General features: G+C 49.0%; 1 protein-coding gene across 4 annotated transcripts in view; it reads left to right on the top strand.

Annotated features, from left to right (window-relative positions):
• The window catches only part of RPH3AL (rabphilin 3A like (without C2 domains)), a 43,866-nt gene extending 19,008 nt beyond the window's left edge, over positions 1 to 24,858 (top strand). For 3 of the 4 annotated variants that reach the window (XM_052804677.1, XM_052804676.1, XM_052804678.1), the window contains 4 exons: positions 6,287 to 6,461; positions 13,258 to 13,371; positions 13,845 to 14,027; positions 20,906 to 21,712. In XM_052804677.1, the coding sequence (XP_052660637.1) occupies positions 6,287 to 6,461; positions 13,258 to 13,371; positions 13,845 to 14,027; positions 20,906 to 20,940 (507 nt within the window). In that variant the 3' untranslated portion in view covers positions 20,941 to 21,712. Of the gene's footprint in view, positions 1 to 6,286; positions 6,462 to 13,257; positions 13,372 to 13,844; positions 14,028 to 20,905; positions 21,713 to 23,859 lie in introns of those variants that run through there. The other variant, XR_008237641.1, reaches the window with a different exon arrangement.
• Positions 24,859 to 24,896: the final 38 nt, after the last annotated feature.

The following is a 24,896-nucleotide window of genomic DNA, read 5'->3' as shown; positions in this document are numbered from 1 at the left end:
GGAGGGCTGTGCTGCATTGCAATGACGAACAAGTTGCTCTGACACCGTCTTATTTCTGGAGAGTGGAGGAGATTAATGGATTCTGCTTGCTGCTTGCGTCCCAATCATCCAGAAGCAAAACAGTGCATTCAGCAGCACTCGAGCTGCCAAGCATGATGTGTAAATGCAGGGTGAGGGTCTCCGAGCTGCCAGAGAGGCACTGGGAGGAAAGTACTGTCTTCTAACATGGCCAGGACCTGACAGAGCCTGGATGTTCCTACTGGCAAAGAGAACATCCCCAAGGACCAGCAGACACCTCTGCATCATAAGTGCATCTCTTCTTCCTGAAATAAGACAGACCTCATCTGCTTTAAGCCAGAACTGGCCTGTTGGAGATACCACTTGTCCCAGCTGTTTGCAGAAGCATCTATTGAAAAGCCCCTTTTGTTCTTCCAGGATTCTGTGGACATTCTCCTTTGCAATGTCTTCTGAGCACAGTGGAATTAAAGCAGGTGTGGATCATGTTTTATGTTCTTGCAAGCAAGGGTAGAAGCAAATTCAGTCAAGCTCACATTCACTTTCAAGGGCAAGAATCTCCCTTCCTTCTTCCCTCCTCCATGTGCTGCATTGCCTTTCTTGGCTTTGCATCTTGGATTGTCTTTCTGGAGCCTGAGTATGGAGGGCTGATCCTCCTTGGGGCAGTCCTGTTCCTGCATGCGTATGAAGTCCTGTGGCATGATGAGGGATGCTGATCACTGATTGCAGCAAACATTGGCCACAGGTTTGCAGTGAGCCTGTTTGCTAACTTGGCAGTGAAGCAGTGATGCACCCGTGGGAATGAGAGTGCAGGGCAGAAAGGGAGCAAGTCCTCCAGAAAAACAGGCTTATTGCAGTGGCTGTCAGAGGAACAAAACTGCCTGGGAGGAGCTGTGGTGGGCATGTATACAGCTGGAATGATTGCCTGCTGCCAGGCCTCTGGCAGAGCACGTGAGCTTAATAACAGCTTGGGCAGCAAGGCCCGTGTTGAATTAGTTGCATGTGGCTGAAGTCTGCCTGTCACCTCCTGGCCTGAAGGGGAAAGGGGACCTGCTGTGTTTTGTCAAATCCCTGCCCAGCCGTTTAACTCTCTGCACAGCCTTGTTTTGACTGATACCACCAGGTTCTGCAAAGCACCTTCCTGAATTACCACTTTATATATATATATTTTTTTTATATTCATAATTAGCGATGCTATCATCGTAATTAAAATCCTCTTGGAAGCGTTCATGCACATTTACATTTGAATTGACACATCCAAAATTGTAGCGATAATGAAAACAGTTTAAGTAGGGTGGGGGGAGATAGCTTTTTTTAAACCCCATTGGATATGAAAGAGTGTGTCAGCTATCAGGGACCTGTTAAAGTTTTAATTTGCCCCCTCTGCTTCACTTTCCCTTTAATTTCTTCTCCTTTGCTAAACAGCATTTTCATGGCTGGCTGCATTTCTTGGTTTATCACAATAAACCATGCAGAGGAAGAAGATTACTGTGCTGGAGGAATGGAGTTGTCTCCTCCCCTTTTGCCCCCAGGGCTTCCCTTTTCACATATGCACTCATACCATTTTGAACATTATAAACCAGCATAGCCCAGGGTTATTCCTGCCTGGCATGATGATTTCTTGGCAAAATACCATACTGATGGAGGGGAGTGTTTATTTTGGGTGACTCTGGATTGAATCAAAGTGGTGTGCACCTGTTTGCAATTCAAAGAACTCATCAATAGCCTGCTGTATTATTTTGGGGGGTGGTAGCAAGTGGTTAGACTCAAAATAGTGTCCTTTAGAATAGAGCCACAGGAAAAAAAGAGGCCTGATTGAGAGGGGAATGATAAACCGTCAAAGGCTGGCAGCCATTGCAGCTTGAGAAATGTTGGGGTCAGAGGTGCGATAGATTTTGCTATTCCGGAAACAAAGCACCGAATAGCAATTTCACTGCCTTTTAATTTTCTTCATCCTCAAGTGCTGAATGTGGGAGTTGACAACAGATTTCTGTAAATAATGTAATTGGAAATCTCTGTATTATGGAAAAGCAGATGAATGCAAATAACGAAGCTGAAGAGCGCTTGCTCTTTCTCCCTGCCAGTGGTTTGCAGCCTGCCAGAGCCGTGGTGGAGAGCTGGGACAAAGTGAGTGTGTGGGCATGTGCTGCACGAGGGCAATGGCAATGAAGTCCTCCCAGGGTGGTTGCATTTGCAGGTGCCTTTCTCTTCATTAAGCATTGTAGCCCACGAGAACCTGCTCCCCCACCTTTTGGCTGCTGGGGGATTGAGCCAATAATGCTGGTGTCAGCATGGAAAGCTAAAGGTAGCTGTTTTCCTCTCGCACAGCCCAGCCCAGACTGCTGTGAAGGAAGGGGGCTGCAGAATGAGAACAGCTACTGCGTGGCAAGCAGTAGGTGGTAGAGCAAAATGTGGCTTTGCAGCGAAGATCCTTTCTAAGCATCTCTGTTTAGGGGACTTGTGGCTTGCTGAAGCAACCTCTGGGGGGCTGCAAGTGTTTGTTATGATTCCTTCAGCTGTGATCCCGTCCCCTCATCAGCAAGTCCTAATGTTCTCTCTGTTTAGGAGCTTGTTTTGGCACTTATATGTTCAGAGAAGGAGAAAGGGGAGGGCTAAGTTTGAGCAGTAACATGCATTTCACCAGGGCCCAGTGATTCTCCGTTAGGTCCCATTTACAAGCTGCACTTAAATGTGCTAGATAAAAATACGCATCTGCTTCTGACTGTCTCATCCTGTAGCTGTAATGATGGCTTGATGCAACTTTAATAGGAATATTATCAGGGTTATAAAAGGCATTGAGCTGTCTGGACTTGTCATGGCCGTGGCTGTTAAATTGGTTCGAAGTAATAAAAAAAGGAGTCTGTTGCTAAAGTAGCTCTTCTCCCCCGTGTCCTCCCCCACTTTGCTTTAGGGTAGTTTAGGTGTCAGGGGAGGCAGAAGGACAGGAGCCTGAAGGAAGTCAATATTTAGTGTGGATTTTGGTTGTGTTTGGCTGGGCCAGTTTGGGCACAGTGGGCTGGGGACAGCTGCAGCCGGTGAACAGTGGTGTGACTGCTCTGTCCTCAGCCACACACTGGGCCACCACGTCCTGATCTGGCATAATGCAGATACAGATCTTTACTCCCCTCTGTCAAGCACTCAGAGCAAGGGATGATCAATGTTACTTAAAATCGGGTTGTTGCAAGAGACTGGAAGGGGCTGGCTGTCCCTCTCACTGATGAGATTCCAGCTCCACCCAAACTCAGGCTGCCATGGGGGCTGGATTTCACCTTACATTCTATTGGGACTGGTAGGAGCAAAACTCTCTCCTCCTTGGAAAGAGCAAATTCCTGCTAATAAAGAGGAGTTTTATTCTTGAAGCGCTGTTATAGATTTATTAATTTAAAATCAAGCAAGAACTTTGCCGTCAGGCCGCTCTCGCAATCAATGAAACTACCATCAATAGCAGTCAGCAACATCGATTTGTTTTGATGTATGGATGCTAAAACCAACCTGTGTGCGCATGTGCAGAACAGAACATGAACCGTGGTCATTTTGAATGGGGCACACTGCTAACCTGGGGGGAGCAGAGGTAGTAAATTAATATAGGGGAGAGCATCTTGCTGCAGCTGTTTTAGAGCTGATCTCAAAACAATTTCAGTACTGCTGTAATGAGACCAAACTCTATTAGAAGCACCAATTTAAAGTGAATATGTATGCATAGAATCAACTTTATACTAGTGTTACTACATCAGAGCTGGGTGTATTATATCATTAACACTTTCTATAACTGGACTTACTTTGGGGTAGTGAGAAACCTGGGGGTGACCAGCCTTTTCTTACAGCAATCCTTGCTGTGTCTGATTGGTTTTATGGTGTGCCTAAATTGTAGTTCGCCTGAAGATAATAGGTCTCTTCAGTGCTTCAGATTAAATTACAGATGTTACAGGGTCTGTTCAGAGAATGACTGTAAGAAAGGGTTGCTTCTTCCCTGGCAGTTAGTGCAGGGAAGCTACATGTGCCCCAGCTACCCGGTGTGTGGGAGGGGATGCAAATTCCCTGGCTGCAGCAGTCCCTGTTCTGCCCACTGTGTCCTGCGTGTACAGCTGCTGCCAAGGCCTCCTGCCTTCCTGAGACAAGGGAGGCCAGGGCTTGCCCAGTCTGCAGTTCCTGCATCATGTATGTTTACCTGAGTTGCAGTGGGCTAAGCGCCATGTTGAGACATCTGTCCTAGATTTAAAAAATGTGTTGCATTTCCCAGTTCTTGATTTTGCAGGGATAGCAGAGCATGTTCCTCCAGGGTCTCTGTGCTGCACTGGTGTGTGCTGTTGTCCAAGCTGTACTAAGTGCTGTGCAGTCCCTATGTGCTAGCAGAAGGGACAGAAGGACCTGTGTCAGCTTGTGCCTTGACTGGCTGGATCACTGTTTTGCCTGTTTGCATGCTGGTGAAGGAGCTGGTAGAGTGTCCTGCCTGCCAAGGCCCCCTCTGTAGAAGAACTTGCAGTCTTCTCTCCTTTGGGGAATTGGTTTCCCAGCTTTTTGCTTGGGTGGCAGACTCACTGCCCTGCTGGGCTGTTACCCAGCAGGAAAATGTTGGTGTAATTGCAGGGTGCTCTCACCTCTGGGTTTCCAGATCCTGCTGTGGAGCACACAAACATCGCTCTCGCGCTCTTACGGTAACCGACGTGTATGCTGGGTCACAGCAATGCTGTGCTTTCTTCTGCTGGGTGCTTTTCTTTTAAAAAGCATAATACCAGGTTCCCCTCTGAATTCAGATTGCCTTCACTTGGCTTTCAAGACCCCAAACACAGAGATTTTAGCGCGCTCTGTTGATGGCTCTGGACTAGGAACCAGGCAACCTGCTGAGCAATCTCCTCCCATCAGTGAAATGGTGATGGTGGTGTCCTGCTTTTTGTGCCTGCATGAGAAGAACTTCTCGTGAGTGCCAGGTGTTGTCACTGCACTCTGCTTTGATTAAGCCCTAAATGCAAATTGCAAACCTATTGCTGTAATTAGGGATATCTGCATTTGCACCCATTGCCATCATGGTGATACTATGTGCAAAATGCTTTGGGAACTCAGAGTAGAAACACTGATGATCTCCTTCACTCTGAACAGAAGTGCAAGTTTTCTACCCCCCTGCATGAAATAGAAAATGATATTTTTACTATAGTAACTTATTTTTTCCCCGGCTGTCTCATTAGCTCATTATTAGACTGCTGGAAGGCACAAAAGAATTAGGTTTTTAGAGGCCGTTTCTCCTTGTCTGAGGTGCCATCCTTTTCCCTTCCTCTGGCTCATGGCAGGCTTTATGTTAAATGTACTTAATAGAGCTCCTTCATCATAAGCTGCACTAAAACTAAATTGGAGAGTAAAGGGTGTTCTTACAGGAGATATTACAGTTTAGCGCTCACAGTCTGTTTCCTGCTGCAGGTTCAGGTTATTTGAATGTCGTTCTTCTTATTCTGGGGTTTTCAAGCACACTCGTTAAATGATCTGGCTTAGCCTGAATTGCTCTGTGAAATGAACGCCAAGGTCGTGCCATTCGGTACGGCACAAGGCAGCGTTTCTGCTATCCTGGCATTGTCACTTGCATCCCCCAGCTGCTGCTGGTCTCTGACTATCTCAGAAGCAAAGCAACCCAGGCTGAGAGACTTGGCCCAGGAGGAGAGACTTGTCAGGACTTGCTGCCGCTCCAGCCAGTGCAAGACTTGCTTTAGTCTAAGCAGAGCATGTGCTTGGGGCTGTTGCCACCCATGGAATGTGCCTGCTCTCTCCAGGAAGCTTTTCTTTGTGCATTCCCAATGGGAAAGCAACAGATGCAGAATCTGAACTGCCTGCTGCTTAGGGCAGGCCAGGAAACTTCATCCCAATATCCTTGTAGTAAGCCTGGGAACCTGTGTTTGACTCAAGCACAGCATCAGAGAAACATCTAGTCTTGACCCAGAGAACGTAAGAAGCTCTGTGGTTTGCACTATCACCCTCTGCTCCTCATTCAGTCTGTGCCTGTTGCTCATTCAAATTTGTGATTGTTTTAGTGGTGGAAGAAGGACCGTGGTGAAGCTGGGCTGACAAGTTGTGGGGAGGAATTTGGGATGCTGTGGTAGTTGCAGAGTGCAGGGGAACCATTGGGGTCTGTGAGCTGGAAGGCTTGACCCCCCTGTGTTTGAGTGGGGTCAAGGTAGCTCAGAGTGAGTGGCTGGGCCGAACTTGGTGGGAAGCTCGTTTGGTGCTGGCTGTGCTCTCTTGCTGTAAAAACCCAGGCTTAAGGTGTTGTGCCTCTGTCTAACAGGTTTGGAAGAGGTCTGGTGCGTGGTTCTACAAAGGGCTGCCCAAGTACATCATGCCTTTGAAGAGCAGCAGCAAATCCAGTGAGCTACACTCGCAGCCTTGGCAAAGTGAGCCAGCCATGCCAGAGGCAGAGAGCGTCGGGACCAGCCGATCCTTCACCTGGGCCAGGGGAAAAGGTTGGTTGTCTGCTTCTTGCCCAGGAAGCAGGTAGGGAGAAGGACCTGGCTTCTACTGTTGCTAGCAGGATTCAGCTAATAGGGGAGGCTCTGTGTTAGAGGTTAGGGGGCACAAGATGTGGTATGTTTCCCATGTGGGCAGTGTTGGGTTTTTCATGCTATGGTGTGTTTTTCAGATTTCACTGTTATTTAAGTGCACATTGGTGGCCCAGACTAGCCCCAGTCCTCCTGGACTCCCTGTCCTTCAGTCCACCCTTGCTTTCCTCCATTCCTTGCAGCCCCCACTGTTTTGCTGGGACTGCCAAGGGAGGGACGAACCGTGAAGCAGACACCTGTCTGCAGTCGCAGCCCAAAGAGCTCCTCCTGCTGAACTACATAGGATGGTGCCACTGATGGACATCGTTGTGCAGCCAAGGCTGACAAAAGGCTGGTCTCGTTCCCTCCCTCCTTGGGGCTGCTTGCTTCTTGCTTCTGCTGCCCTACAGAGCACCACTGCACAGATACTTCAAGTCACTTTGAGCTGGGTTAGAAATTACACCGCCAACATCTCCCTGGGGTCTTCCTAGGGCCTGGAGCAAGTGGGCAGAGATACTCTTCTACAGTCAGTGGGCAGGAGCGAGCTGATGCTGGCTGTGTCCTTTTGTGCCTGACCCCCTGAGCAGGTGAGACTGGCAAAGGGTGAAGCTCCTTCCCCAGGCCTTGGGGAGGGGGCTGAGGTTTGCAGCATGGAGAGCTCAAGGCTGAGTTGTTCTTTTAATGCGTCTTGGAGAAGCCTGTTGATTAACTTAGCCCTGTGCAGGGCTGGGGCCAGAGCACTGACAAGCCTGAATATTTATTAGCTTCAGCACTCACGTCCCTGTTCTTTGAGGTAGTCCTTGATTGAAGTAGGCCGTTGTGTCACAAGCAGCATCTTGGATCACTGCCGCGTCAGATCCCATTCACAACGCTGCCTTGTAGGGCTTTTTTCCCCCCCTCTCTTCCATCTGCCCACCCTGTCGTTGCTCATATGCCCACTCCAGTGCTGTGCCTAGAGCCGGCTGGGGGGAAACAGCAGCTCAGCATTGAGGAGCTGGGCACTCAGGGTCATTAGCACAGCAGTGGATGGATGCTGCAGAATTAAAGCTGCTGCCAGTCTGCTTTGATTTCTCTTTATTTCTTTCTGCTGTGGATTAGCAGAACTGTCTGGCCTCTCTCACCTTCTGTCTTTTGCTATTAGATCCCCTCAATTGGAGAAGACCTCTTAAGTGTACCAGCAGCATACACTCTTCCACATCAAGATAAATCTTATCAGTAGTGCAGGGGGAAATAACCTTTTAATAAAGAGGGCTCAGGAGAGTTGAGTTTACAAGCCTTCTCTTCAGGACCCAGCTAGGAAAGCACTCCCAGCCCTACTGTAACTTTTGTAATTAAAGACAAATTAGATCAACATTAGATGGTTGTGCTTCCCTCCAGGAGACGCTTGGAAGGAGTTGTCTTAGCAAATGAACTGATTGATGAGGTATTTTCTGTTCACATCATACAGAAAACATTATGAGTCAAAGATGTTGAGCCCGGACCTAGGCTGCTTTTTAGTTCAGCTTTGTAGTTGAGTTTTGCTTTGGGAGAAGGCCTCCCCATAAATGCTGGCAGAAACAGCAAAGGAGCAGGTGGAGGACAGCAAAGTGGCCTTTGGTAAGCTTTGATGTGGGTGGTGAGCTGCCTTTCTCCCAGTGCCCTGATTTTTGGCTGGCTGCTGTTTTATGTATTGGATAATATTAATTTATGGGTTTATTTTCTGGTGCTTTCTTTCCTTGTTGCCCTTCTCTGTTAGGCCGCCTGTCCTCTGGACAGCTTTCAATGGTCACCGTGGGCTGTAATTAATCTCTGAAGCTGGGAGCTTGTACGTCTCACCCCTGTGTTTGACCCTTTTTACCTGCCAGTGCTGGGACTTCTGCTGTTTGTCATCCGAAACCTCTGCAATGTGCAGGGCAGCTGCCTTCCGCTGTGGAGATGATGTAGCTGTGATACTGCCAGCATCAATCCGCGACTGGGCCTGGACTGAGCTGTACGAGGCCGTGGCTGGCAAGGCAGCCTGCCTTACCTCTGCCCGGCTGGTAACGTTTGTCAGCTCACACCTCGTACGCCCTCATCTGAACACATACTTTCGGCACTGAGTAAAGCCCTGTTGCTTGTTTGGCAGGATGTTCTCGGGAACGAGCTCTGGCATTTAACGTGCCTGACTCCGACAGGCTGCACTCTGTGGGGTTTCTGTTATCTTGGCCAGTCGTGTCTAACCCCACTGCTTGCCTCCTGAGGTGCTGAAGGAGCTCGCAGCTACTAAGGGATTCAAGTCAGGTGGGACCAGTGCAGATGCATCCATGTCCCGGCACAGTCCCTGTGTGAAGAGCCTGGGAGAAAGGAGCCGCGGTTGTCCTTTTGACAACAAAGGAGCTGCCTTTCAGCAGGGATGGGACAAACCTCAAGTGTCCCTTTTCCCCCTCAAAAGGAAGGGATCAGTGCCAGCCCCTGGGTACTGGCTGCTCCTGCTGCAGGAGGCTGGGAAGGCAGCGGGACCGAGGGACTGCAGGGATGTGCCTCTTGAAAGAAAAGCCAAACCCACCAGGAAGAAGTTTTATTTTTACACACCCATTATTTCTCTCGTGCTCACTGACACTGGATTTGCCGTTGCCTTTAGTTTTTCTGTAATAAACAAGCAGTTGCCATGGGAACCCTGCTATTAGTTAAGGCACAAATGTATTGTCTTGGGGAGAATAGCAGTAATATTTCTTGTGCTGGGGAACAGCTCTGCTCCATGTGGTGGAATGTGGGTGGGTTTCTGCACTGGGTCAGGCAGGACAGGGCCGTCAGGGGGTGGGGAGTAATAAGCAGCAGGGCTTTCCTTCTTCCGAACTCTGAGTTCTGCAGAAAAAAATGTAAAGCATCTGTGTGGAAAAAAAGAAGTGTGATCCCTGAGCTATTGCACTGTTTGGCACGAGGGCTGCCTGCTGCTCTGCTTGGTCTCCGGTGGTTTCTCCTGTTGCAATGTGCTCTAGTCCTGTTGCCAAGCAATGCAATGTGCTGGCACAGGAGCAGCGGCTGGTCAGGGGGATGCAGCGGGTTTGTCCGGTGTCTGTGTGCTGGAGGCCAAATCCCTGAGTGCTGGGACACATCAAGCGCTTTTCAGGCCACTGAGAGGGTCATCCAACTTCTCTACAAGTTTGGGCAGTGCCAAAGCTGCATGTGTGCTGCTTCTGTGAAAGGGAGAGCAGTTGGCTCCAGTGCCCTCCTCCTGCTTGAAGATGTCTCTGCAACTGCGGGCAGCACTGGGCATGATCTAGCATAGGACCTGCACTCAGTGAGACACTTGGGTTGGAGTAAAACTCTTCATCTCTGACCCTCCTACCCACAGTGATTGAGAGCTATTGGCCTCCCCACTCTCCGGAGGTCGTGTTTGCAAAGGCTGATGATATAGTGCTGCAGGGGAGCTGTGTGCTCGAGGGCTCATGCTTAGCCCGCTCATCCAGCGCATCTTGGCTGTGCTGGGCACGTGTGGCTGTTTGGAGCTGTTGCTGCAGGGTGCCCATGCGTGCTTTTTCTGTGTTTTTGGCAGCTGCAAGAAGTGCCAGGCTTTGTGTGTGCAGGGACTGAGCTCTGCGGCGTGATAAGCAGTGGGAGGGAACGTGGCTGGCTCTTTCCATCACAGGTGTGCCTGTGCCAGGTGCATGCATTTAATATTGGAGCTCAACCCCAGCCAAGTGCTCCTTTCCCCTTGGCCGGAGCACAGCCTTCCCTCATCCTCTGCTGCTGGGGTTAAGTGCAGCCCGGCAGCCCTCCACCATTCCCTTTGGCTCTCCATGCCACAGGGCTCCGGTACCTCTGGCTTGGAGGTTGAACCACATGTCGGAGGGATCATGGGCTCTGGCAGCAGCCACGGGGGTTCAGGCCCTCGATGAGTGACCCATTCCCTGTGGGAATACTGCTTTTCTTGCAAGTTTTGTCTCGGCCTTTTTTTTTATGAGCTTTTTTTCAGTCAGCTGGAGATTGGGAGGGATAAATCTGTTACGTTCTCTGAAAGTACAGCTGTCCAACGACTCTTATTGATATATCAGCAACTGCTGGAACACCAGATTTACGACTTCTGGGCTCTGGAAAGTGCCAGCAGAAGGTCTGGGAGCTTTGGGAGAAAAATTACCTTAAAGGGAAACATTGCTGCAGTGGGTAAAATACACTCTTATTGGCAGCAGAGGAAATGAGAGCAGACAGGGCTGCTCCTGTGGTGCAAGTGCCTTTGTGTCATTAATATTTTCCTCCTCTTGTGCTGGTCCTCTCTGAACTGCTGAGTGGCAGAAGGGAAGGCAGCTAAAGTCACCTCCACTGACTCACTGGGGCCTTCTCCAAATAAATCCTGACTTCCAGCATTTTTAAAGGTTTCATGGAGGAAGAAGCTGTTATAAAGCGATGGATTTTATGAATCCAGGAGGCCAAGAAAGGATGGTGACCAAGTAGGACAGGAGTGCATTTTCTGAGGGAACTGGGCAGTGGGACAGTCAGAATGATTCTCGCAGCTGAGATTTGGATTTTATAGCAAAAAAAATACATACTGGTATGTATGGGTTGTTATTAACAGTATTTATATATAGTCCCCCACCATTCCCTGGAAGCTTTGAGGAAGTAGTGAAGCTGTCTTTAAGACAGCAAAGCCCAAAGCCAAACCTTTGCTTTGAGAACTCTTAGCCAGAAGTGCAGCCCCCCTGCTTGTAATGGGGCTTCGCTCTCCGCCCGGCTCAGCTCCACAGCCCCTTTCCCTGGGGGTGAGAGGTCCCATTTCTGGTGGTGCCAGGAGGGGAAGGCTGCAGGGGCAGTGAGGAGGGGGCCTGGCAGCCTGCCCCCTGCGCAGCGCTTCCCAACAGCACGGCATGCGTGGGGAGCTGCCCGCCAGGGCAACTTCAATAACACTTTGCAATAACACTGGCAGCCAGCTTTAATATCCTCAGAGATGTTAACTCCAGAAAAGCGCTATTTTAGGTATTAATTTTTTTTTTTTTTTTAATAAAATACTTTGTGTACTACAGATCGCTGCCTGAATACAGGAGCAGCTGCAGAGGTCCTTGGCAGAAATGTTTGACAGCTTGTGCTCGCCTGTGCAAAGGGAGGGATACCCGTCCTCCTGCCCTTGGGCAGCGTTAAAGGGTTTGTAGCTCTGTGAATTGTGTGTAGTGAATTCTAGGGCTGATACAGAGACATGAACTGACAGCTCTCTTTGCTACGCCATGGTTGTCACGTTGTACCACTGCACCCACGTCCCTCCTGCAGCCGGCAGCACTGTGAGGTTGGGCACTACGAGTAACATGGCACGGGGGCAAAGTGGTTTGTTCAGCAGCAGAATGGGGAACTTATTTCTCATGTGAATGTGAGCTTATAAATACATACTGATGAATATAATATAAAGAAATAGTTGGGGCTTCATTTTTCTACAGTAGAGGCTGTAGGTTGCAGTGTTGCCTGCTCTGTCCCACATGAGCCAATGGTGTACTTTCTACTCGGAATTGTGACCCAGTCTTTGAAGTGGCTTCTGAGCTGCCAGGAGAGCTGGTACCTGCCTTGGTCAGATGGAGAAATGCTGTAGGTGCAACCCCTCGAACAAAAGACAGTTGTTTTCCTGTTACCTTCCTCCTCAGACCCATCATTTCTGTTCTGAGATGAGGCCATTACAAAAACCTAGGAGTTGGAAAAACACCTTTCTCATTTTACCCAGAGCAGCTGGCAGTCGAGTTATCTTTTACACCGGTATAAGCAGGAGAGGTGCTTGCATAATTGCATGGAAAAGTGGAAACAACCTGCCAATTTGGGAAGTTGTGTCTGGCAAAATGAGGCTCCTTCAGCTCTTGTGGAAACTATGGAGAGTGGAAAGCAGCAGGATTAGGGCCAGGATTCAGGGCGGGGGGGAAAGAAGGAAAAGAAAGTGGCCTTGAAATGGGGGAACAGTCTCCTTGAGGAAGAGGAGGGACTCTTGCCTTTTAAGCCTTGGGGGCATAGGAGTAATATAGTTCTGGGCAGTGTGCTGGTAGGGATGAGTGCTGAATGGACGATGAGCTAAGAAGTCATGTAATTGCTGCAGGGTCTTTTATTTGATATGCTCAGTAGTTATCTGGTGTTTTCCTCATAGATCCTGGAGCCTCCACAGAGGCCCTGCTGCACTTGAAATGTGGCTTGGAGAAAGCCGGACCCTCGCCCCGCATTACTCAAACATGGATGCTCTTATGGTACAGCCAGGACCCCTCCACCTGCAGCTGAGCAGGAGCCAGCCTTGTGCCCAGTCCAGCCCTTAGCGTTTTACTCCAGTGTGGGAGACAGCAAACATCAGGAGGAGGGGACTCACTGGCGTGCCAGCATGGGGGTCAGCAGGAGCAGAGCGCAGCTCCCAGACCAGCCACGCTGCAGGGCTCTTGGCTTTGCAGCAGGTAGCTTTGGGCAGCAAAGCACAGCACAGGAGCAGTGTGGTCCCCATGGTTCCAGACCAGTTTAGGAGAGAAGCACTGGTGGGGTGTGCATCTGCTTCAGGTGCTGGCACCACTGGAGTGTGTATGGCAGAGTTATAAATCATTTGTAAAAAGTAAAATCACATCATGTTTGAGAGGAAGAGTGAACAGCTGTGGGGGAACTGCAGGTAGGGCTCCTTTTGGAGAGGAAGAACGTGATCAGCGAGTCAGCATTTGTTCATGTTTTATTTGGATCCATCTGGCACCTTCTTTGGTAAGTGTTATGAACATTGTGAATAACTGTCTCTCTCCTCTCCTCGCCCCGATCTTTTCTGCAGTGGTTTCTAGTGACAGTGAGAGCGACTCGGAGTTCAGTTCCTCCAGCCTGGATGACAAGCCCTTACCTGTGGGGTTAAAAGGCTCACAAGGCAGAAAGCACCGAGCAGGACTGGGTGAGGAGTCCCTGTTCCTTGTGGCTGGAGGGTGGGAAGTGTAAAGCGCTTGAATGTTTGGCTCTTGGTACTGTGGGTTTTGGCTCAGCCGCTTGCCTGCCCTGTGCCGCTGCAGCCCACTGGCTGTAGTGGTGCCAGGTGGGGATCTGATCCTTTCTCACTGCAATAGGATTAATGGGTCAAACAGGTGGTGGGTCGCTCCATTGCCTGCAGCCTTTCAGGGTCTGCCCTTGCAGCTGGGAGCTGCTCCTGGCCGTGTGGCAGCACGTCTCTGGCCAGCTCCTTGCTCCTGACTTTATAGTACTGGAATCACTGGTGCCGTTTTAGGAGTGGAGTACGGGAACTGAGTTTTGACCCTGCTCCTGAGGGTGCCTGGCTGGGAGCGGGGAGGCTGCTGCTCTCTTAGGACCTGGCCCAGCATCTGCACCCACTTCTCCATCCCACAGCAGCATCTCTCTGTTGTGTCCCTGCAGCACCCATCGGGGAACCCAACCAGGCCACGGGCAGGGTGCTGGGAAGCAGCCACTCCCCTACCCTCTCAGGGAGCCGCAGCAGCCTGGGCAGTGAGCAGGGGGCTGCCGTCAGTGCCGTGAAGAGCTGCCAGAGCGACCAGCCGGCGGACGGGCGCGACAGCGATGTTGGCAACAGAGTCCCTGGTAAGCTGAACCTCCTCTCTGGGCAGATCCATGCTTTTGGGGCTGACTTCCCTCGAAGCACAGCCTTCTCAGAGGCACACCTGGCAAAGCTGCAGCTCAGGATCACCTTTCCCTGCTGCTTTTCTCATGGCAGATGCTGTCACAGCATTACAGCTCACTCCTTCCCTCTTCCCTGCATGCAGAATGTATTCTGCAATATGAGTAATCGTCTGGGGTGGGAGCTGCCTACACCCACCTCCAAGAGCAGCCGTAGCCAGGGTCTGTCCCCCTGCAAAGGCCCAGAGCTCCTGCCTGCCCTGCAGAGGCAGCAGAAAAGATTGAGCTTTTACTGAAGCAAGGCAGAAGTCCGGCAGCTTTATGAGACTGAAAAAAAATTTTCTTAATGTTAGATGGCTCTTAAAGCCATGCATGGCTCTTCCCAGAACTCTGTGGTGCAAAAAAAGACACTTTTTCCCCCTCAACAACCTTGGAACAATTAAGTGACTGTGAGAGCAGAGGCTGCTATCACATCTGATCTGGAGCAGCTGAGAGATGCAAATGTGTTCTCTCTGCGGTTCCTGCTAATCTATTCAATAACCCCTTAAGTTATCATTTAGCACTGCTCCCTCCAGAGCGTTCCTGCCGCCCTGTGAACTGCCACTCCTTTTGTTCCTGAGCCTGTTTTGTGTTGTGCATGTTGAGGCGTAAATTGGATTAGAGAGAGCAGGTTTATCCTTTAGTGCAACATGGAGTCATAGTCCCCCTCCCCACGCTTCCCGCTAGAAATAGCCAGCATAAAATTGTTTCTCTGCTCTTCCCTCCCTCCCCAAGTTTCAAGGATTTGCAGTTTTCTTTAATTTTAGTTTTCGCAAAGCAAATTAGATGACTGATACTTCTGCTCTGTCCGTCCTGTCGCTGTATTATAGTGCTGCCCCGGACTGGGTGCTTTATTTTAAGCCCCTGTTGGCTGTGGCATTAGAGACAGCTGATTCCTGTTGTGTGTTGGCTCTGCTGCCTGCCAGAGCGGAGCAGCAGGTTGTCCTGCAGGATTGAAGCGGGTGATGGTGGATAGCAGGTGTCATCCCTTGGGTGCTTTTTCTGCTGGTGCTACATGGCCATGATGAAGTCTGGATGGATGCACACCTGGACGGTGTGTTTGTACAGTGCTTAGCACTTTGGAGCTTTCCTGCCAGCTGTTTAAACTAACTGCCGCCTGGTCATGACAGTGCAAGCAATATCTGAGAAGCAAAAAGTGCCTTTTTCCTGCTAAAAAATTCATGTGCAAAGCTTGGGTCAATGCTTTCCAGTGGGATCTCTCCTTGCTAGGTGCAGGAGAGCTAAAAATGACAGGCATCATGGACATATCTTAAAAAAATGAAAACTATAGCAATCTCATGAGCCCAGTTAAAATAGTCCCTGAGATATAGAGAGAATCCTGCTAAGGAAAAGGTTAAGCCAGGTTGGCTGACTAGAGAGTATCTGCAAAGATCTTTATTATCTCTGGGGTCATTTATTTCCCAGTCTTCCTGCAGAAGGGACTGCTTTGTTCAGACGTGGTGCGTGCAGCAGCAGGAGGGCTCTGCGGCCCCCAGAGCTGGGGGAGGGAGGCAGGGAGACAGCAGTGAGTATTTCTGCTCACGTGTGCCGGGAGGGGGGAATGAAACCGGTGGTGGCTGCAGTCGGCAGGCACAGGCTTTGGGAACTGATGGAGGGTGGCAGCAGGCAGGGTTCTCTTTGTCATGTCACGTCAGGGAACTAGCCACCAGCCAAGCGTCCTCCTGGGCTGGGGAGCTGCTACGGGCTCGCAGGGAGTTAGGTGACACTACAGCTGTGGCTCTGTGACCCCAAGAGGTGGCAGGACGGGCTATAGAGCAGCTGGCCTTTCTTCAGGCCTGTCCTGTGCCGGTGTTACGCCTTTCCGCAATGTGGGTGCTGGCGAGGTAGGGCAGCATCAGAGACTCTACCAAAGGTCTCTGCAAGGAGGCGAAGGTGGAACCTGAGCATGCTGCGGGAGGCATGTGATGTGCCCGTGTTGTGTTTGCCGTGGCTGTATGCTCTGTCCCGCAGTGTGGGTCATTGTCACCACTTCAAGGTGGGGAGGACAGAGGGAAAGTGAGTTTGTTTTACCCTCCGATGTGTTTGGGATGTGGTCTTGCCTCCGTGCAGCAAGTGAGCAGCAGGGGTAAGCATGGTCGGCGATTGTTTACTCTGAGAGCACTTAACATGCCCAGCTGGAGAGATGCTGCAGCAATGTTATCTGTGCAGCGAACTATTGGCAATCACAATCCATTACATATGAATTTAGTAATCAGCGTTATGCAGCGATACGACTCGTGTGGCCTTGTGTTCTGTGCGGCTCTGTAGCAGGTGGTTTGAGCAGATCAGACATCCAGGAGGCTGCAATACTGAATGCCCCCATGCTTTGCCAGCAGCCTGGCAAGAGCAGAAAATAAAGAGCAAAACCAGCGCTGTAGTCCCCTAGGAAGTGTCCTGCTCTGCAGAGGGGTTTGTTCACATGCTCTGGGATGCTGGAAGTCTGGGGTGTGCAAATACTGGGAGCCTCGGGGCAGGTGGCAGAGCCTCTCCCCATCTTTAGATCAGAGCTTTCACGGTCTGTGAGAGGCTTTTCGTCATGGGTCCCTCTGGATGCCACTGTTTGCCAAAAAGCAGAGTCTGCTCTTGCTGTTCGTCTCTTTAAAGAGAGGTGGAGGTGATGGGTGCTGTATGTCAAGACTGGCAAAACTCTTCACTGCATCTCCCTGCCTGCGGGACAGTCCCTGTGCTCTGCTCTGACCCAAAAGCATAGCAAGGGGCAAAGATCCTTTCTCATTTAAATTGCTGATCCTCAGCTGCAGAATGGGGACATTAAAGGGAGATTTTGCTATAGCTTTTCTGAAAGGATCTGCAACTTTATAACACTGTGTTGGGAGCAATTTTTACTTCATATTAACACCTCAGGTGTTGTTCTACCGGTGACTTTCTTTTCACTTCTTTTTCTCACCTCTGCTCTAATTCTGCTCTCAAGTGTGACTTTGCAGAACACTTTAGCATCCTTAAATCCCAGGCCACAGCCAGAACAGGGAATTAGGGAGTGGTACTGCAAATGCCGCTGGTCTCATAGTCTTGAAGCCTGAAGGCCAAGATGACAGTATGGTCCTGCAGCCAGGGGAAAACAAGGAGCTATTAAGAAGAGTTTGTAGGTTTCCAGTGTGTTGCTCCAGCTCCGGCTGGGGTTTGGTGAGGCAGATAATGAAGCCTGGGGTTTGTCATAAAATGACTCATTGTCAGAGCTGCATTGGGATTTAGGCAACCTCAACCCATGAGCCAAGGTTTCAGAAGAGTGGTGAGTTGAGAGGCTGCCAATTTTATTTTTATTTTTTTTTTACCACCTGCTTTCAAACGCTTTCAAAATGCATCATTTTCTGAGGGTCTGGTGTTTCTTCTTCTGAAGCTCCAGTTCCTGGAGGTGCCCACTCTGACGTGATAGCTGTTAAGAGGAAGACCATGCGCTGGTTTTCCTGAAGAATGTTTTATCCTAAAGGGGATGAAATTTGCACACAGGAAGGAAGCACAATCTTTCTTTTTCCCCTTGTTTGCCCCCGGCTAGGGAGGTGACTTGCCTTGTTCTGGCTGTACAGCTGATGTGTGTTAAGAAGTGCCTCAGTTAAAAATGAGCAAAATCCTCACTACTGTTAATTATGACATTTGTATTAAAGAAAGGGAATATTAAACAGAATTAAACAAAGAAATCATCAATATCTTCCAGTGGTTTTCATTAGCTCATGGAGAGCTTTTAATGGAGATAACATCTTTGAGCTTGGACCTGGCTGCTGCAGGGGGTAAATTAAGAGCAAAAGGCATCTCTCCTCAGATCAGTAGCAAGTTCTACTTTGCTGGGTCCCAGTTAATGGGGTCCTCAGTGTCTTCTGAGGAATGGGTCTATGCTGTTTGGTATTCTGTGGGTCATCTGAACAACTTGCTGGTAGGGAATGGTGAGTGAGCTTGGCATGGGCTCTGCGTCTGGAGAAGGCTCTAAATTGTGCTTAAAAGAGGAGGTTTGAGAAACAGCCACAAGATAAGCTAATGAATGAGTAGCATGCATCTGAGTGCAAATCACAGTCTCCTCACCTCTGCTTGTTTGCCAACGTGTTGTCTAAATCATTAATACTTAAAGAGCAGTACAGCAGCTGGCAGTGAAACAGAGCTGCGTTAAACCCTGGTGTTGCTGAGTCTGGGAGCTGAGACAATGATGGCAGCGCCTGGTGGGGTATAAGAAACGTCGTGGCTTGCAATCACAGGGTGAGACTGGCTGGAAGGACCTCCAGAGGTCAGCTGGTCCAGCCTGGACCCTTTTCCCAGGGTGCTGAAGCTGCAGCTTCTGGGTACCTCCCTTTGGGTGCTTGCTTTGTAGCTGTCATGCTGGGAGAGGCTGAGCAGAGCTGAGAAAAGGGCCTGGAGCTGAGAGAGATGGGCAGGAAATGCTGCTTCCAGGTCTCTTAATCTGGGGAGATTTATTCCCTGTCTTTCAGGAACTGACTGGATTTAGAAATGAGGTGGTGTCACTCTCTCTGTGGCTCAGTGCCTCCCCAGCTGGGGTAGGCATCAACTTTTGCTCATAAATATGCAAGCTGTTAATACATGAGACAGGAAGAGCCATTCTGCATTATTTTCATGGCAGGAAATTCTCAGGGCATCTCTGAAGTGAAAGCATTAACTTCTTTTTTTTCTTCCCTTCTGTTTCTCAGATATCTGTTTTGCTCCCTCAGGGACGATGAGGAGGTAACATTTTGCTTCAGTGGGTCTAACTACTCCATTCCATGTAGGAAAAAAAATTATCCTAACAGTAATTAGGCTCTGAACGGGATAGTAATTTCTTTAATGACTTTCTTCATGGCAGTCTTTGGGGAGTTGACTTTTGTTTTTCCTGCGCTTGGTGAGAAAGTTGCTTAAATGTTTTCAGACTGCTCGCTCCCTCATCCATGTGAGCTACAGCCAAACAATGTAGTCTTCCTGGGCTGGCTTTGCAACAGGGTGATATAGGTGGGCAGCTGCGCGAGGGAGCTGTGCTCGCAACTCCTGCTCTTCCTCCCTCTGCCTTCAGCCTCTGCCTGCGCTGAGGACATAGGGTAGGAAGGAAGCAGGGGTCAGATGTGGAGACACCCTGACCCACACCCAGCCTCTCCCCTCCAAGCCTCTGCCTTCTGCACTGCCTGCCTCATCAATCTTCGGGCGCCACTGTTTGCCCCCCTTTGCTTAAAGCTTACTGCTATGGGGTTGAGTTTTCCTGCCAAGGAGCACGAGTTGTGCCTCTTTCACAAAGTGAAAAAATTGAATTGTGCCTTTCTGGCTGAGCAGCTTTGAGCTGTCTCTGCCTCCTCGTGTTGGTACTGCAGAGCACCAAATGGTCCTGCTGTATTTATAAATAAAACATGTCTTTGGGTAGTGACAGCATTAGGAAATGGTTCAAGGTTTGCATTCTAGATACAATGGATTTGTAAATATGAACCTCAGAAGAAGCATATGCCCCCTTCCACGTTTTAAGGAATTAAAATATTTTCATCCTCAAGTGGTAGAACCGAAACATTTTCAGGTCTTTTAAGTCCGCCTTGAAGTTAAGTGAATAAAGGCTTGAGTAGCTAAAAAATAAATTACTTTCGCTATTTCTGTAATTCTTTATGGAGTTTTAAATTGAAGACTTTTTCCTTGAAAATAGAGGAATGACAAAGACTCATTCTCTTGCCTCTTTCACTCAATATATCTGGAAACAAGTCTGCTGCTGAAGATGAAACTCCTATTTTTGTGCCTTCTTTCACATTGCAGAGGTCTGTGCTTTGGTCTTTGATCAAACAGCCTGTCTGGCCTCCTTCCTCCACATCCTTAGACTTATTCTCTGCCCTTTGCAATACATTTACTCTTTGCGCTTCCAACTTTCTATTCAGCATTTTGCACAAAGCACTGAGGGCAATAGTTGATGTCATCTTTCAAAACAAAGCATAAAGGAGAGGGCATGGGAAGTCAGTAATATAGAAGTTAAAAGTGTGGATTTTGGAGTCTTTGTAAACACATTGAGACGTTTTATGGCTCAGGAGGTTATCTTTCAACTGGGATGTCGGCCAGTAGCTGGTGGGAGGAATTTGCAGGACTCCCCGTGCCTTGAACGTTTCACATGAACGCAGTGACTGGAAACATCCCCTGTCCTTTCTCCAGGAGTCAACAGAACTTGTGTCCCCTTCAGTTCAGAGAAGGGGGAGAGAAGTTAGTACTGACCCACCGCTGCCTTAGATCACTCCACGTTGCCAGCCCCACATTTCACCCCATGTGCTGGAAGCAGTGCATCCCAGCAGATCCTGAGTTTTGCCAGGGGCTGCTGAAGCGATTAGCTCAGGTTCGTTCAGTTGACATGAGCCACTGTGCCTTCTGCAGCAGAGCGTCACTGTCCTGCACCCGTCCCCAGCCATGGGGAAGGTCTACATTCTGCCGTGGCTCCTGTCCATGGCCCTGGCACGTGGAGGGCAGAAGGGTCACGTGGAGGACCTGCTCTGTGGCACATAGATGCTGTCACCTGGGTTGGAAACCTCTGAGAGCTGAGGCTTGGCTTTCTGTCTGACTTTGCCCTTTGAGGGAAGCATGTACCAGAGGTCTAGTTCTAGCAGTACAACTCCTTCTTTCTCCTTCTTTCCCCATTTCTTTGCCCTGTCTTTTCTGTCTTTAATAAAGTTTAATGGGCCCTGACTGCTGACAGACTGTGGAGTAATGATGCATAGACATTCTCTTCATTATTATTTTTAGGAAGCTCTTAAAATGGCACTGAGCATGTAAAAGCAACATAAAATAACTTTGTCAGGTCTCTCCCCTTCACTGCTTTCCAAACAAAACTTTTGTCTTTATGTATTTTGAAGGCAAACGGTGTGTCCACACCAGAACACAATGCTGATGGAGGTGAAGATGGAGCTGCTTTGCCTGGATCCAATGCGTGTCCCTTGCCCACTCCTGTAGACCTCACTCCAGACAACGACTGCTGCTGGTGGTGACTTTATGATGGTGGCTCTTGCACAGGCCTTAGCAACACGATGGCACCTGGGAAAGCACCTGCCTGTCCTCCCTGCCTCACTGACTTGGTTTATGGTTTGGTCTGTTTTCCCCTTCTACTGACTGACATGCACTTCAAGGTGCTGCTCGGAGAAGGATGCTGTGCTGTGCAGTGCTGCCATGGGGTCCAGACCCGTGTTTGTTGGAAGGGGTACATGAAGTGCTCACTTGAGCTGAAGAAACGTGTGCTGCCTCCACTGTTCCTGGCTTGCCAAGCCCAGCCTCGGGTTCAGCTCCTGGCCTCGCAGTCCTGGCTTTGCAGTCCTCAGGAGAAAGAGAAATTCACTCCTATCTCCCTGAAATAGGGTGTGAGGAGACCGTAGCCCTTCTACTGCTTCTCAGCCCAGGGGTGAATTTTCCTCTGTGAACCCCAAGGGTGAGACTGGGGTCCGGTTTGCACTTAAGTCCCATGGGTCCAGGGTGTCACCCCTTGTGTTTCTTGTCATTGTTGTTCTGGTTTGAGTTGGTATGAGTTTGGCAGCAGCATCCTGAATCAGCTGGTGAAGTTGTGCTCCTGTTCACTTCCACTGAGGTCACTGTCTGCTCAGGGAGGTGCTTCAGTTAGTAAAGAAACGCTCAAAGAAGTTTGCTATGAATTTTCTGGTCCTCCTGGCTGTGCTCTGTGGTGAGGGTGATGCTTTGGCAGTGGGGTCGTGGGTGGTGTGTATGTGCTGCAGCTCCTGGTTGGAGAACACCCACCACCCCATGGCCCAGCTGCCTGCCTTTGCGTACCCAAATTGGATAAAAGCTTTCAAATTACTTTATCTTGGTGAGCTCTGCAGATTCTCCTCCCACATGCACACCTTGTCATCTCTTGCGTGAGCAGGGGCCTTTGTTTTACCTTTTTCCTGCAAGTCTTGAGCATCTGGCTGGCTGTGATGGTGTCATCATGAGTCAGGCTGTAGAAAGCTGCGTGCCCTGGTCCTGTTTATTCTTTGGGATGGACAATTTCCCTCCAAGGCCTGACAGATGAGAAAAATCAAATTACCTGACATCTCTAGAGCAATTAGATGTTTGAAGGCCTGAATGAAACCCACACTAGGCAAGTAGGAGTCTGTGGATTTTATTAAATGCTTCGGATCTGACCTGTCTTTTGCTGAAGAAACAAAGAATTCCAAAAAGTTCCCTCTGAAATCATGGATTTAAAGGGAATTTGTGCCTGTTAATATTAGCCTTTTCCCTCGGTTATTACTCTTCTGTTCTTCTTTGCTGCTGGGCACTTTGTGCGCATGTAGTATATGCTCTTACAAATGGCTGCAGTATGAAGATAAATGAGATTGGGTGCTGGAACACTCTAACAGGAGATCGGAAATCAATCCTTGACTTTCTTTCTAAATGAGTGTAGTCCAACAGAGGACCATTCCCTGCTTTTCCAGCTAACTCACTATGGCAGGTTGCTGGGAAAATCCTTCCAGCTCTTCCTCTGTGATCTGTTTCTGCCCTTTTAAAAATTAAAACAAAACCTTTGGATGATGTGGGCTCTTTGAGATGGCATAAAGAGAAATCACTGAACGTGGGCTTCACAACATCAGTGTTGAAGAGAGCAAGGGATGAGGTTGTTCTCCACTGAGGGATGCTTTATGTCGTGGTCTGTGTTGTTTAAACCTGGTCATTGAGACTTGACCAGCTGCATCTCTGAAAGAGGTAATGCCAAAATTATTAGCTATTTCTGAAAAAGTAAATCCAAAAGTCAGCTTTTGCTGAAATGCCAGTATGATTTCAGAGCTGAAGTCATGCTGTTTCTTCTGAGAGCTGTAGGGTCTTCAATTTCAGAAGTGTTTTGCCACCAAAAAAGTCCTGTCTTGCCTTGGAGCTTTTCACAGTCCTACTGAGGCTGTTCTGCTCGTGCTGTCGTTACTGCAATGCCTCAGACAGCCTGGCCTGCCAGCCTAAGTTAATTCTATAGAAGAAGGAGAAGGAAAAAGACACTTTAAAATTGACTCCATTTTCTTTAAACTTGTTACTCTCATCAAAAACTCTACACTGAGTTGGAAAGAGTTTTTAAAATTGAGCATGTCATTTCTAACTCTTCTTGTGTTTCTTGTGCTTCGTTCCTGGGCAGTGCAGGCAGGTCATCGTGTTTTCACCCCAACTCTTGCTTCCCGCAGCCATTTACCACACTGTGGGTTGCCAGCTCTGCACAGGAACCTGGTAATCGCTGCTGGCTTACTGTGCCGCTTTGAGGCATGAGTTTCACTTTTAACTGAGACTAGGTTTTATAAAACACTCTCAGAGATAAATTTGGGACTGCTCTTGTACCATTGAGACTGGAAACCTTTCTTTCTTACCTCTATATTTTACCTCCATGGAGTAGTTCCACCTGAGTTCAAACTGGAACTGTTCAGTCATCTATGGAAGGACTCCTCTTGGGTCAAGGGAAGGATCTAACCCAGGAGAATGTGATCTAGCCGCATTTGAATGTGATAGAGGAACATCCGCAGTTCTGTGCACATATTTTCTATTAAAGACCACTTTTCCCTTTGTTGTGTCTCTCTTGGTTGTGTTTTGTAGCTTTTGTTGGAATATTATCCTAAACTTGTACCAGTTGACTGCCTTTTGAGTTGGTTCAAGGTGGGCAACAAGGGCTCAGTGAATAGTGCTCAGTCTGCTCTTGTCCTTTGTGTTTCTTTTATTATTTTGTTGTTCTTGTCTCCATCCCTTACAGCTTTTATGTAGTGTTTTACTACTGCAAACAATAAAGTTTTGGCTCAGTAACAACTGCTTGCCATTCTTGAAACAGTAAAAAGTTTTTTTCCATTCCCAGGTTGGGGATACTCTCCAAGTCCTTGGGCTGGCTCCAGTGAGGAAAGAAAATAATCCAGCCAGTGGAATGGTGATTCACATGGCTGGAGCATAACTGAATTCTGCACTCGAAAGTCATCTTTTTGTCCTGCTCCTCTTTGGTAGGTTTTGCTGGTGATGGCAGGGGGCACAGGTCTGCTCTTCAGCCCCTCCATGGAAGGTTTTCCATGTTGTAACCACTAAGCCTAAAGCAGCGCCGATTGTCATTCTGTCAAGTGCTGTCCCCACAGCCTCCCAAGGCTCATCACTCGCTGCGGTTTGACGGTCAGGGTCCATTTAGCTTTGCCTACAGAGAAGCGTCTCTGCATTGTTCGCTGAACGTGTGCAGCCCTGGCTGCTCTGCGTTCCCTTCCACTCGGCATTCAGCTTCAAGGTTTCAAATGGCTTTTTAATCTGTTTTTGCTTTTCTTATTTTAAAAGCACCTCGATAATTGCTGTTGGGATTGTTTTGCTGGGGAGCTGCCATTAGTCCAAGGATGGAGTGTGTCAAGGACTGACCACCTCTGACGTTGTTCCTTCCCCGCTCTGCTTGCCATGACAACAACCAATATATGGGAAAGTCGACTGGGGGATCTCTCCGAGTCAAAAACACTGGCCATGAATTGCCAAGTTTCCACGTTTGGTTTTTACAGCTATAGTTTGAGGGGAAAGGGGATGCTTTCTCTGTGGGAGCCATGCATAGTAGTTCAACGTGGCTGAAGCAAATGAGCTACCAGCTGGTGTTTAGACAATGTGTTTCTGGCCATTACTGAATCAGACAGCAAAGGCCCTGGACTATCAGCTGGAGTGCTTTGACAGTGACACAAAATGGCAGATAACCTCTGCAGATGCCTGAAGTTCATTTGTAAAATAAAACTTAGCAGCAGTTGCTCTTCTCTCCTTCCTACCCCTCCCAGAAGATGTTTCCTTCCAGGGGAGAGGGCTGGTGGCAGTGATGTCTCACCAGCCCACCTCTCCTATTTCTTCCTGCCACCACTCCCATCGCTTTGTTCCCCTGCA

Source organism: Harpia harpyja, chromosome 12 (genome assembly GCF_026419915.1).
Source record: "Harpia harpyja isolate bHarHar1 chromosome 12, bHarHar1 primary haplotype, whole genome shotgun sequence".
NCBI lineage: Eukaryota > Metazoa > Chordata > Aves > Accipitriformes > Accipitridae > Harpia > Harpia harpyja.
The sequence above is the reverse complement of the archived record's forward strand: the minus strand, read 5'-3'. Positions and strand labels throughout refer to the sequence as shown.